Genomic DNA, 12,179 nt, shown 5'->3' with positions numbered 1-12,179 from the left:
GAGCCTTCAGGTTATCCACTCTTGGTCTAGTACAAAGGATGTAGTTAATAAATACTTACTTACAGAGCGAATTATGTAAGAAAGGGACATATTACTTGTAGACATAATCCTTAGCTTTCTTCTCCCCTTCAAATCTATTTATCTTCTAGTTTACATTTAGATCAGAATTAAACCTAAAAAGAATTTCTCAGTAAATACTAGATTCATCGTGTCTACCGAGGGCAAGAGAATACAATGAAATTGTGGGTGTGAAAATACTTTTCAAAAATGAAAATGCAACAAATGTAAAAAAAAATATCAGTTTTTACTAACAATACTTTAAAAATTTTCACTTCTACTTGTTATATGCAAGACACTAATCACGAATTGAACCCTGAATTGAACCAACAGAGGTTTGTTAATGAGTCTTCTCAACCCCTTTAATCAGATGCACAGGAAGCAGTCCATACAGATGTGATCCTACCCTACACTATGAAGGTTTCTCTTTATGAACTTTATATTATCCGTATCAAATTTAACCTTCTTAGATTTGGTTCACTGTTCTCACCTGTCACTAGAAGTAAAAGAAACTGAATAAAAAAGTTTCACCTGGCAGTGTTATAGAGGACCTTCATGGTAAAGAATGGATTAGACTAGACCAGGGGTGTGGGGAACCTGGGGCTTTGGGGCCACATGTGTCCCCTCTAAGTCCTCAAGTGTGGCCCATTTGGATTCAGTCAGAGGACCAAACTTGAAGACCTAGAAGGCCACATGTGTTCCCCACCCCTGGAATAGACTATAAGGTGCTTTCAAATACTGATATTCTGTGATAACAGTACTGATATTTGGGAAAATATAGTGAGAGTCAACAGAAAATCAAGTAAGTTTCTAGGCAGCTTCAGTCTTCTAGATCTATAATCTCACACTCATTTTCCAAACCTCCTGGATTTGGGGGAGATGGATCTCCATAGTACTTTGCTCCAGAGATTGCCCCTTTTCTAAGCCCAACTGAAAACTGTTCCAGAATTCTTTTGGTACAAATGGATTCTTGGCTAGGCATTAAGATATGGGCAAAATATCTGGAAACTTTCTTCAACAAACACATGGCCTCTAATGATACCTATTATAAAGTTAGGGGAAAAAAAGAGGTGGGAATAACATGCCTACACATTGTGGTCTCTACAAGTAAATATAAACTTGCTGAAAATTATGTAAAAAGCAAAGACAACCCTGAAATTATCTGTGGATAGAGAAGACCAGGTTATTAATATTGAAGTTTCAATAAAAAACAAAAGTTCAGTTGAAATATATTTTTCCTGTTATCTCCATGAAACACACAATATAAACCTGGTAATTCCAAAATTTTGGTAAAAAATAAATGCTTTACTGTTCTCCCTCAAATAATCATGGTTGGCATAGGGGATTCTATGCATATCATGAGATTGAATCCTAAATAGGGTGCCTAGCCACTTCCTTTTTTTTTTATACAAGGTTACTAGACTTTTAGATAGGAAGAATGCTATGAGGAGAGTATCTAGACTCAAAGTCAGAATTTGGATCATTAGTGTAAGCGCCTTGAGGGCAGGACTGTCTTTTGCCTCCTTTTGCATCCCCAGCATTTAGCACATTGCCTGGCATGTAGTAGGTACTTAGTGAATGTTTATTGACTGTTTGATCACAGATGTAGAACTGGAAGACCTGTTAGAGGCCAACAGATATCTGGATAATTGAAATCCTTCCTCCCAATTACAGCAAGCCTCTGTGCCAGACTGGTGTTAGATTCCCTCAAATCCTTAAGTTCCTCTTTCTGTTCAGGGAATCTGTAGCATACCGCAATGGCAATAAAATACAGTAGAGTAAATATTTACTAAATGCCTACTATGTACCAGGCGCTATTACATCTATTTCAGTTTCTATTTATCTTCCCTCCAATGTTCTCTATCATAACTCAGTTAGAATGTAAGCTCATTGCAAATGGGAACTATTCTATTCTTTGTACTTGTATATTGGGCACATAGCAACATAGTAGGTATTTAATAAATATCTTCTGATTGATTGGTGCTCCCCCTCCCATTTTGGTTTCTGGATTCTCTCACATCAGCATATCTTCTTAAAATATACAATATGCCATGCTATACCACCACTCTCTTTTATCTATCCTTATCCTTTTCAATAAGATGCCCTTCTAGAGTTATATTTCAATCCCACAGCTATCCTCATGTACTTAAAAAGCTGTCTTACGGAAGAAGGATTAGACTTCAACTGTTTGGCTCCAGAAACCTGAAATAGCAATGATGGGTGGAAATTACCAAAAAAAAAAAAAAAGGTGAATTAAGACCTAATATAATGAAAAATTTTCTAATAATTAGAGCTCTCCAAAAATGTAAGGGTTTCCTTTAGAAGGCAGTGAATTTCTCCCCTCACCTGGTGTCTTAAAAGCCAAGAATAAATAACCGAGGATTCTGTGGGTTTATGGGTTGCATTCAGTGGCCACTGAGGTATTTTTCATTTCTAAAATTCTGTTATCCCGCCAAGTCCCAGTGAGGCCTGTGAAGTCAAATTTGTATCCTTGCCTTAGTATTTCTAAGTTCACCTTGTATGTTGCCCATAATTTGTGAATTTGAGTCTAGCCTCTTGAGGCCATAGACTCCTATTGTGGATTTTTTTTCCTCCCATGAATTTCTAGGCATTTCTACTACTATTCTCCTACATTATAGTTATTCTCCATGGTATTTCATTTGGTGGTATATGAAGGCAATTTTTTTTACCTCTCTTCCTTTTCAGTTTAAAGCCTTTTTGATTAGACTTACAAGATTCCAGGAAAATACATTTTTATCAGCTCTTGTTAGGTGCACTCCAACCCTGGCCAAGAGCCCATCGGTCCCATATTTCAGGTCTGAAGTACTAACTAAGGAGCCCAGCTCAAAAGAAGATCAAATTGTATCCTATTTCCTGTGCAAGGGCCTATACGATGGTAAACTTCTACTCACTGTCTACAAATTAGATTTCTTAAGGTACTTGTGTGAAGGCATTCAGAAAAAAAAAATCTTCCCAGCTCAGCGAATGAATTCAATAAATAAAGATGGAGGCAGAGAGAAATATCATCAAGAATATGGAAAGCTCTGATATAGTAGAAATTTACAGCCCTGCCATTAAGGATGACATCTCAGACAGCAATCAGTCCTAGCTGGAGATTAGAATTGAGTTCAGGGAACAGAGAAGGTAAATACCACAGCAAACATTTTAAAACACCGGTCACTACCAGTCATTTTCTCAGACTGCACTTTAGACTTTGAAATAAAATGTAGAAATCCCAAGAACATTTCTAAGACTAGGTTGGTCTTTGGTATTATTTTCTCTAAGTAAGTAAGTAGCATGAGAATTTGAGCTGAATCATTATCCCCTTCACTTCCCCCCAAGTCAGCTAATTATTTGCATGAGGATTCAACAGAAACTGATCAGCCAAGGGAATGTGAGGCTTAGAAGAAAGCTTAAGATTGTCAGTCAATCAATCAAAAAGCAATTAGTAAGTAACTCACTGCACATGGGACAATGCTAGATACCATACATACTGAGTTGATCATGAGAACAATTGGCAAAATGCCCTCATCCTTTGGGTATTTATCTGGTGGTCTATGCAGAGCTCAATAAAATGCGACAGTTTTGCTTTTCAAATAATTTTAGATAAAAAAAGTAAAATTCTGTCACATAAAATTGTAGGTTTTGAAGATACAACGATAAGGTAGCGGTACAATTGACTGATTCTAATTGTCACTGAGTTTGAATTTCAAGTAAAATTAAGTTCTTGAGAATGACTATGACAAAAAGTTCAGAATTGTAAGGGACCTCAGCAGCCATCTGGTCTTGAGGGGTCCAAAACACTGCCAGCCACACTCCAGGATGCCCAACCAATTACAATATAATTGGGAAATATTTAACAAAGTAAAAGAAAAATACAACAAAACATCGTTGTTGCTATCGTTCAGTCATGTCCAACTCTTCATGACCACATCTAGGGTTTTCCTGGCAAAGATACTGCAGTGCTTTGCCATTTCCTTCTCCTGCTCATTTTATAGATGAAGAAACTAAGGCAAACAGGATTAAGTGACTTGCCCAAGGTCGCATAACTAGTAAGTGTTTGAGGCTGGATGTGAACTAAGGTTTTCTTGACTTCAGGCCAGAGCTCTATCAACTAAGCCACTTAAACACCCCCAGAATAAAACATAGCTACCTAGATAATGCTAATTTGTAGTCCTCTAAGTCAACATGAAGCCTGCAGAGATCTTTATGTAAGGTTTAGTGTCTCTATTTCTATTTGCTTTTAACACCATTGATTTAGTTCAATGTATAATTCTCTCCCCCAAAGAAGCCCCATTACAAGATTCCCAACAAGTCTTCACCCAGCCTTTGCTGGAGGAACTTCAATGAGGGGAACCTATGCCACCTTCTGAACCAGCCCATTCTCTTGGGAAAGTTTTCTCCTAGTTTCAAGCCTAAACTGCTTCTTTAAAACTTCAACCACTTACTCCTAGTGCTACCCTCAGGGGCCAAATACAATAAACATCCCTCCTTTCCCACATGATCACCTTCTAAATACTTCAACAGCTCTCCTCTGTCTCTGAGCTTCAGGACCCTAAAGTTCCTGTCTTGCTTCATCATTTAATACCTGTATTCCAACCATCTGCTCATTTTAGGCTACACTAGTCAAGTCACATAAGGTCAGTCACATAAATGGTGTTCTCATAAAGAATCTAGAACGCCTCATCGTACACCTCCACCATTACATGTCATTGGCACCTCAAACTCACTGAGTCTGAAACGGCAGCCTTTATCTTTCCCTCAAACCAACCTCTCTTCTGGACTTACCTATTTGTGTTGACATTCCCTATCATCTTGACTCAAAATCTTGCTATCATCATTGTGAATCATAGTGAATCAAGTGTTAGACTCAGCATCAGGAAAAAACAAGTTCAAATCCCACCTTAGACACACACCACCCAACTAAGTGCTAGGTGTACAAAAAGAGTCAAAAGGCAGACTCTGACCTCAAGGAGCTCACAATCTAACAGGGGAGACAATAAAGAAATATATATATATAAACAAGCCTATGTACAGGACAAATGGGAAATAATTAATAGAGGGAACTAGAATTAACTAGAATTAAGAGGGGTTGGGAAAGTTTTCTTGTGGAAGATGGGATTTTAGATAGTGTTTCAAAGAAGCCAGAGAAGCTGGTAGGCAGAGATGAGGAGGAAGAGCATTTATTTCAGGCATGAGGAACAGCCAGAGAAAATGTCAGAAGCTGGAATGTGAGAAGTGACATGGTCAGTTATTGTTGTTCAGTCATTTCATTTGTGTCTGACTCTTCATAACCCCATTTGGGCTTTTCTTGGCAAAAGTACTGGAGTGGTTTGCCATTTCCTTCTCCATTTCATTTTACAGAGGAAAAACTGAGACAAACAGGGTTAAGTGACTTACCCAGGGTCACATAGCTAATAAGTATCTGAGGCCAGATTTGAACTCAGGAAGAGGAGTCTTCCTGACTCTAGGCCCAGGACTCTATCCATTTTGTCCCTCCAAGACATGGTCAGATCTGCATACATTACCACTTTGGCAACTGTGGTGTATGGATTGAAAAAAGTAGAAACAAGGCAAGGAGACCAATTTTAAAAATTACTACAGTATTCTAGAGGAGAAGCGAAAGGGCCTGGGGTGATGGCCATGTGAGTAGAGTGAAAGAAATAGATAGGACAGATGTCATGGAGATAAAATCTACAAGATTTGGCAACTTATTGTATATGAAGGTAGGAGAATGAAGAGTCAAGGATAACTCTGAGATTGCAAACCTAGGAACCCAGAAGTATAGGAGCCCATCTAAAGAAACAGAGAAGTCAGGAAGAAGAGAGGGTATGGAGGGAAAGGTAATAAGTTCCATTTTAGATATCCTGAGCTTAAGTAGTTTATGGTAAAATTAGCTGGAAACATCCAGCACTCAATTAGCTATAAAAGACTGGAATTTTGGGGAGAGCAAGTTTAGTTAGATATATAGATCTAGGTGTCATCTGCATAAAGATGATAATTTAACTCATGGGAGCTGATGATATCACTGTCAGGGAGTGCAGAGAGAGGAGATATACTGGTCTCAGGATACAAGGAAGTCACTACTGATTCATCATCAGTAAGTCATATAGTTTGACCTGCGTTTCCAAAAGTGGTCATTGCTTTGCATTGAGTCATCCACATTCTCATCCTGGCTACTGGTAACCTATATTTCACCCAGTTTATTCAGATCCCTAATGACATACATTTAAGATATGTCTGGCTGGGGTCAGGAGTCCAGGACAAAAACAGGGCAACTGTAGCCAGTGAATGAAGTGACTGCAATGTGGGTCTTTTAGGCGTCATGCTTTCTCAGACTGAGCACACAAACTACCAATGGGTTGGTAGTTTGACCTATTCTGCTTTTTTTTCACTTTTAACTTAATCAATTCTGAATTCTAAATTCTACAAGGCCAAATTAAGAATGTTTCTCTAAAATATTTTTATGACATCTTGGTTGAAAGAAGAGATGGGGAAACCAAGTCTAGATTCTATGGTTCCAGGGTACCTCCTGCCTACCCCTACTGTCCACATAATAGAAGTTTGGAGATATTTTTATCAGGGATTATGAGAAGGTACAGAAAACCTTGTGACTTCCTCCTTGTAGGGGATTTAAGGTTTACTTACACTCAATTAAGCAAGGAGTAGAATTGGCAGCTTAAAACCAGAAGAGGGCACCTGTGAGTTCAGACATGGTCTTGCTTTTGAGGGTGTGGGAACTGTGGAATCATGGGGTTGAAGAGGTCTTTTACAGCCTAGTATATCATAGGCTTTCACTGAAAACCACTATTAGCTGAAAACCATTGAATTAATCATACCTAAACCAGTGTACTATTCAAAAGTCTATTATATAGCATTGTTTTTAATGAAAATTATAACTAATTATCATAAGATAATATACAAGAGCTGAAAGGGACTTTAAAGATGATCTGATTTCCATTGACTCATACAGGTGCATCCTATTTTTAAAAAATATAATTGATTGTACAGTGACTATTTCACATAAGAATTATTTACTTTGCCGAAGAATTCATCAGATTACTTTAAATAATGCATTCCTCTAGCCTATTAAAAATATGGTCCAATTAACCAGCCCTAAATTTTCACACAGCTTTTCAAGAGCATACATACTACCCCAAATAGGGCAAACCCATATTCTATTTTAATAAGAGGGTGATAGATTGCAAAGTTAGTGATTACAGTCCTCCAGCCAGGTGGTGGGAAGCTGAATAATAGGGAGGAAGATACTGGTATTATAACTGCTCTGCTTTAGAGGTTGGTCTAAAGGAAATCTGGGGTTAGTTTTCTATACTTTTCTAGCAAGTATAAATGCTAGGTGTATTTGTACACATTTTAAATTCTGTGTGTTGTGGCTTTCCTCAAGGCATCCTCGAATGTAAATGAGGTGGTATTCATTGTCTGTTATCGAAGGTCAGTGTTTCAAGACATCAAACAAACTGAAGACTCATTCTTAATATCTTTAACTTAAGGAATCATGGAACTTTTGTTCTTAATTAAAAAGAAAATTAAGAAGGCAGAGGAAACATCACTTGCTTATGGATCTTCAAAGGTAAAAATGAAAAAAAATCTGATAAAGCTTTTGTAGCCCTGAAAAATTTCTTCAGGTGGCTCATTGCCTGAATTGTCTCTTTTTTCATCTTCTCTTCAGCATATTGAATTGAAAGACAAATCTGCTTTTGACTCTACAGGATCAATTCCATGCCCAGTTGAGAACATAGCTGGTGACTCTGGGATTCAATGCTCTTTTACCTGTGTGGATCATGTATTTAATGGATTCAAGATCTGCAAAGCAGATTAGATGGAAGAAGTCTGCACACCAGCTGATGAGCTGTGTGGGTGTGCACATATTATGCTATGAGAAAAGTTACTCTGCATGCAATGAGTCAAATTATCCCAATTCCTCTGCAGAAGAGAATATTTTTGCACAGCTTGAATACCAATTAACTGCAATTTTAGGCTTTTTCTTATTTTATTTCACCTCCTTCCATGAAATAGGTGTATATTTTGGCAGAAATGGGATGAATACTGGACACTGGGTTCCAAAGATGGATTTCAACAGGTGTGGGGACAAAAACAAGAGATTTATGTTTGGGAACCGTTCATCCTTAGATGTGTGATATCTCTGCCATCTACTTCTACAAATTTCTCCTGTGGCTGAAGGTGCCTGGTCTCTGGAACATATTTCAGGGTGCAGTCTCATAAAGCCAGCAACTTAAGACACCAAAATAATGTCATTTAGTGTCTAGGGGGAGGTTAAAAAGAGGATTAGAGGCAGTCAGGCAGGATATATTAAACGAATCCATGACTAACAGGGTGTGACAGTAAAGGGTTTCATTCTTTTCAACAGAACAGTTCCCTAGGGCTGGAACTATTACCCCACTATGCCTTTATCACCTTGGAATTTTTATGGTTATTTTTGATGAATTCACATTTTTGTAAAGGCTTTTTTGACATGATGCCAATTTTCTATTTTAATTAAAGTCGTAAATAATCTTAATTCTGCCTTAAAAGGTTTATTGTTTCTTGCATTTTTTTTTATTATTACTGCCAGGAAATATTTCAAATACCAAAGCATGATGTGAGTTAGCAATTAGAATTTCTCGAAGGTCCAGTAACTCCATTGTACCTTATAAACATTACATGTTAGAATGTCGATGCGAGGTTTGAAAATTCAAATTGACTGATGTCAAATATATTAGCCTTGTTCCCCCTGGGGTTAATGTTTATTTTTGTTTTTAAGTCCTTGGTAGATGAACAGGTTAAAAATATGAAAGTAAGCACTGGCCTGGAAATATTAACAAGCCAAGTCCAGCTCAGCTATTTGCTAGAAATGAACAAAACAGTAGCAATGACCCACAAAAGGCTACCTCATTTTGTATATGACAATATGAAGAGCACACCATGATTTTGTATCCTTTTATGCTAATGGTCCTAGAAAGTTTGTTTCCGTGTTCTCTAAATTGCCTTTTGAAGGTTGCGTAAGACTTGACCCTCAAACTCTATTTTGTGGCCTGAAAGGCTGTTATTTTTAAATTGTGTTGCGAGCATCTTCCACACAACAAAATCTGCTGATTCCTTACACAGAAGTTGGGATGAGGACAAAAGAAAACCAAAAATACTTCCTGAAGATACCCTTTTTTCCCATTTGATAGTCTTCTGTCTCCTTATGCTGCCTCTTTTAAATTGAATAAGAGATGAGAAGTGAGGAATTTGTGATGTGTTAAAAAGGGCACTGGATTAAATATGAGTGGAACTGGGTTCTGGTTTTGGCTCGGCCACCAACCAAATGGATGACCTTAAAGGAGTTCCCTGGCCTCTCTGGGCTTTACTTTCCTCAGTGGTAAAATAAGGACACTGAACTAGAATCCGGAGTTCTTAACCTTGGGTTCGAGTATTTTTTAAAAAATATTTTGGTAGCTGTATTTTGATATGATTGTAATTATTGTGAGCTGTAATTCAATGGAATTCCTTTGTAATCCTATTTATTGTATGCATTTAAAACATTATTCTGAGAAGGGGTCTACCATAAACTTTGCCAGTGAGGTGCATGATACAAAATAGGTTGAGTCCCTGGACTTGATTGTCTATGAGGTTCCTTCCAGCTGTCAAATTCTTTGAACCCACAATGCTTTCTAGGTCTGAAAGAAATAGCACTGTATATTTTAATTGACAAGTATAAGATGTTTGCTATATATAAGTCACTGGGCTAGGTGTATAAAAATGGAATTGAGGCAGTCCCTGTCTCATATATTCTGCTATGTAGGAATCATATATTGTGTTCTACATCAAAAGTTACTCAAAGTATTTGTATCCCCAATGCTCAACATGTAGTAAGCACTTAATAAATGCCTTTTTTCTGCCGTTCACTCTGTTCTTTCATTCAATGGAAAAAAGAAAATGGGCTGAGCTAGTACCTACAATGTCATTTGTGTTATGGACTTGATGTTATAGTAAAATTCCACTAACTAACAATGAAGGAAGGCCAGCATGAATCAGTGAAGCATCCAATTCTGGAATATTTGTAATGGAAGGCAGTTTTTAATTCATGGTTAAATGTGAATCACCACCATGGGGCTACCCAAATAGTAGTTCTGCTAGATCCCCTTTAATTCTCTGCAATTATTTATGCTGCGGATTGTGCTTCTAAGTGGATTAAATCCTTTTCTTTTACTCTTGTCTGCATTAGTAATTTACTTGAGCCAATCATTTCCCTCACTGATAATGCAAAAGGCACATAATCTTTATCTTTCCAAGGAAAATACAAAATTTTAGTCCAACCTGTGCCTAAATATCGCAAATACTAACCAGATGGGGTCTGGGCTAGGTAGGTCTGACAGTATTTCAAGAAGAGAGGTTTAAATGATTCCCGTACCTCATTTCCCAGGGTGGGTGCCCATGTGACTGAGAACATCTATCAAATTCTTCAGCACCTAGGCACCACTCTACTTCATTCAGAAGAGGTCATAGCTTTGAGCACTCAGCCTAACCTTGTGCTAGCAACTCTTTGGGAAGGGAAAATGAACAATACAAAGGATTGTAGAGCATTTTACCAACATAAAAGCACTAAATCTATTTCAAAGTGTAAAAGAACTCATCACTTCTGACTAGAAAGGGGGCTGACCTGAAACCGTCTTTTGATTCTCTGGCCACATAGTTCAATCTCTTGAAACGAGTTGAGTCTCTGACTGCCTTCTGGGTTGTTTGGAATGGACTCAAATGATACTCAGAAGAGACTGGCAATCACTGAGGTTACAAGTCATATATAGAACTCATCGCTAGTCAAACACTCCAGGAGCCAACATTAGCCCCAGTGGGCCAACACAGTTTACTGCTGTGGTAGGACATTTGAACCTTAAGGGTCTGACTATTTTTCTTTTTTTGCTGTCACATACATCAGATGTACTACATGCCCACAAATATAAAGCAGTCTTTACAGCTGGCTGCCATGACCAAAGAATTTCTTTTAAGTTTCCTCTTGATGAGAAAATACTAAGGGATGGGGGTGGGAGATGGAAATAATTTGCACAGATAGAAATGACCAGGCAGGTCTGTTCTTTTGGCCTAAAGTGAGATGGGGATTTGGGGTAAGAGGGAGGGATTGTAGTATGTTTACTAAGTTTGTCACTTTCAAGGCTTTTGCTTCCTATATTATCAGGAATGGAACCATTTTAACTAATATTTTATGAGAACATGTCTAACAGGGATTCATCTTCCTCTAATTTATATCTTTTACTAAATATTCAGCTCTTTTTTTTGGCACAGGGTGACTTTTCAATTTAGGTTACTTCTCTATCATTATTTTCTCTGATTTTTATTACAAATGAATCAATTCCCCAGATTCCTATCTGTATATATTAGCTACACAAACAGTAGGCTTAACATTTCTTCATGGAAGACTTCTCTCATTAAACAATCTAAACCACGTTACACCTTGAGCAATCTAAGCATGGCCAGCGTTAGCCCTGTGCGCAGTGCTAACACTATAACAGTATCTGAGAATGTATATTCCTGACTGGGCAGCACTCTGAAAAATTACCTTTTTTCTTGCCTGTTGGTCTTTGGAAGAATGTGCCTTGACGTGCTTTCTTAGGGAACTTGGATCTGTGTAGCGTTTGGTACATCCTGGAATTTGACATGCATAAGGTTTCTAAATAAAAAAGAAACAAAGAAACAGCTGTGGTTAAATCATGAGGCAAACGAGGGAAAAATCCATGCTAAGCCTCCTGATTTCCAAAACATGCATTGTCACTGACTCTGATCTCAAATACTGAATAATAAACACAAAATCCATGTAGAAAAACCTGGTAATTTTATATCAGGTCAAAAAAAGAAAGCAGGCTTTGTGGGGGAAAAGCAAAACCCGAAACAAAGAGATGGAGAATCTTTGATCACTGTTAAGAATCTACTTTACAATTCAGCAGCCTACATAGCATGAAACCCTGTGACATTTTTTTAATATTGGAATTATTAGGGAGTGTGTCGAGTTGTACTTACAATTGTGCTGCCCTGAGAGTAATCTTTGGCATAGTCAGAAACTAGCAAACACATATTCTTTAGTGAGTCAGGTAAAGAAGTTGTAG

General features: G+C 37.7%; 1 protein-coding gene across 1 annotated transcript in view; it reads right to left on the bottom strand.

Moving 5' to 3' along the window:
- GLIS3 (GLIS family zinc finger 3) overlaps window positions 1-12,179 on the bottom strand; it is a 585,734-nt gene that overhangs the window by 133,120 nt on the left and 440,435 nt on the right. The window contains 1 exon segment of the mRNA XM_021006269.2: window positions 11,636-11,746. Within this exon segment, the coding sequence (XP_020861928.1) occupies window positions 11,636-11,746 (111 nt within the window).

This window comes from Phascolarctos cinereus, unplaced genomic scaffold, assembly GCF_003287225.1.
Source record: "Phascolarctos cinereus isolate Bilbo 61053 unplaced genomic scaffold, phaCin_HiC Scaffold_4;HRSCAF=312, whole genome shotgun sequence".
In the NCBI taxonomy this organism is placed as follows: Eukaryota; Metazoa; Chordata; class Mammalia; order Diprotodontia; family Phascolarctidae; genus Phascolarctos; species Phascolarctos cinereus.
Note: the sequence above shows the minus strand (reverse complement) of the source record. Positions and strands in the feature narration are given on the sequence as shown.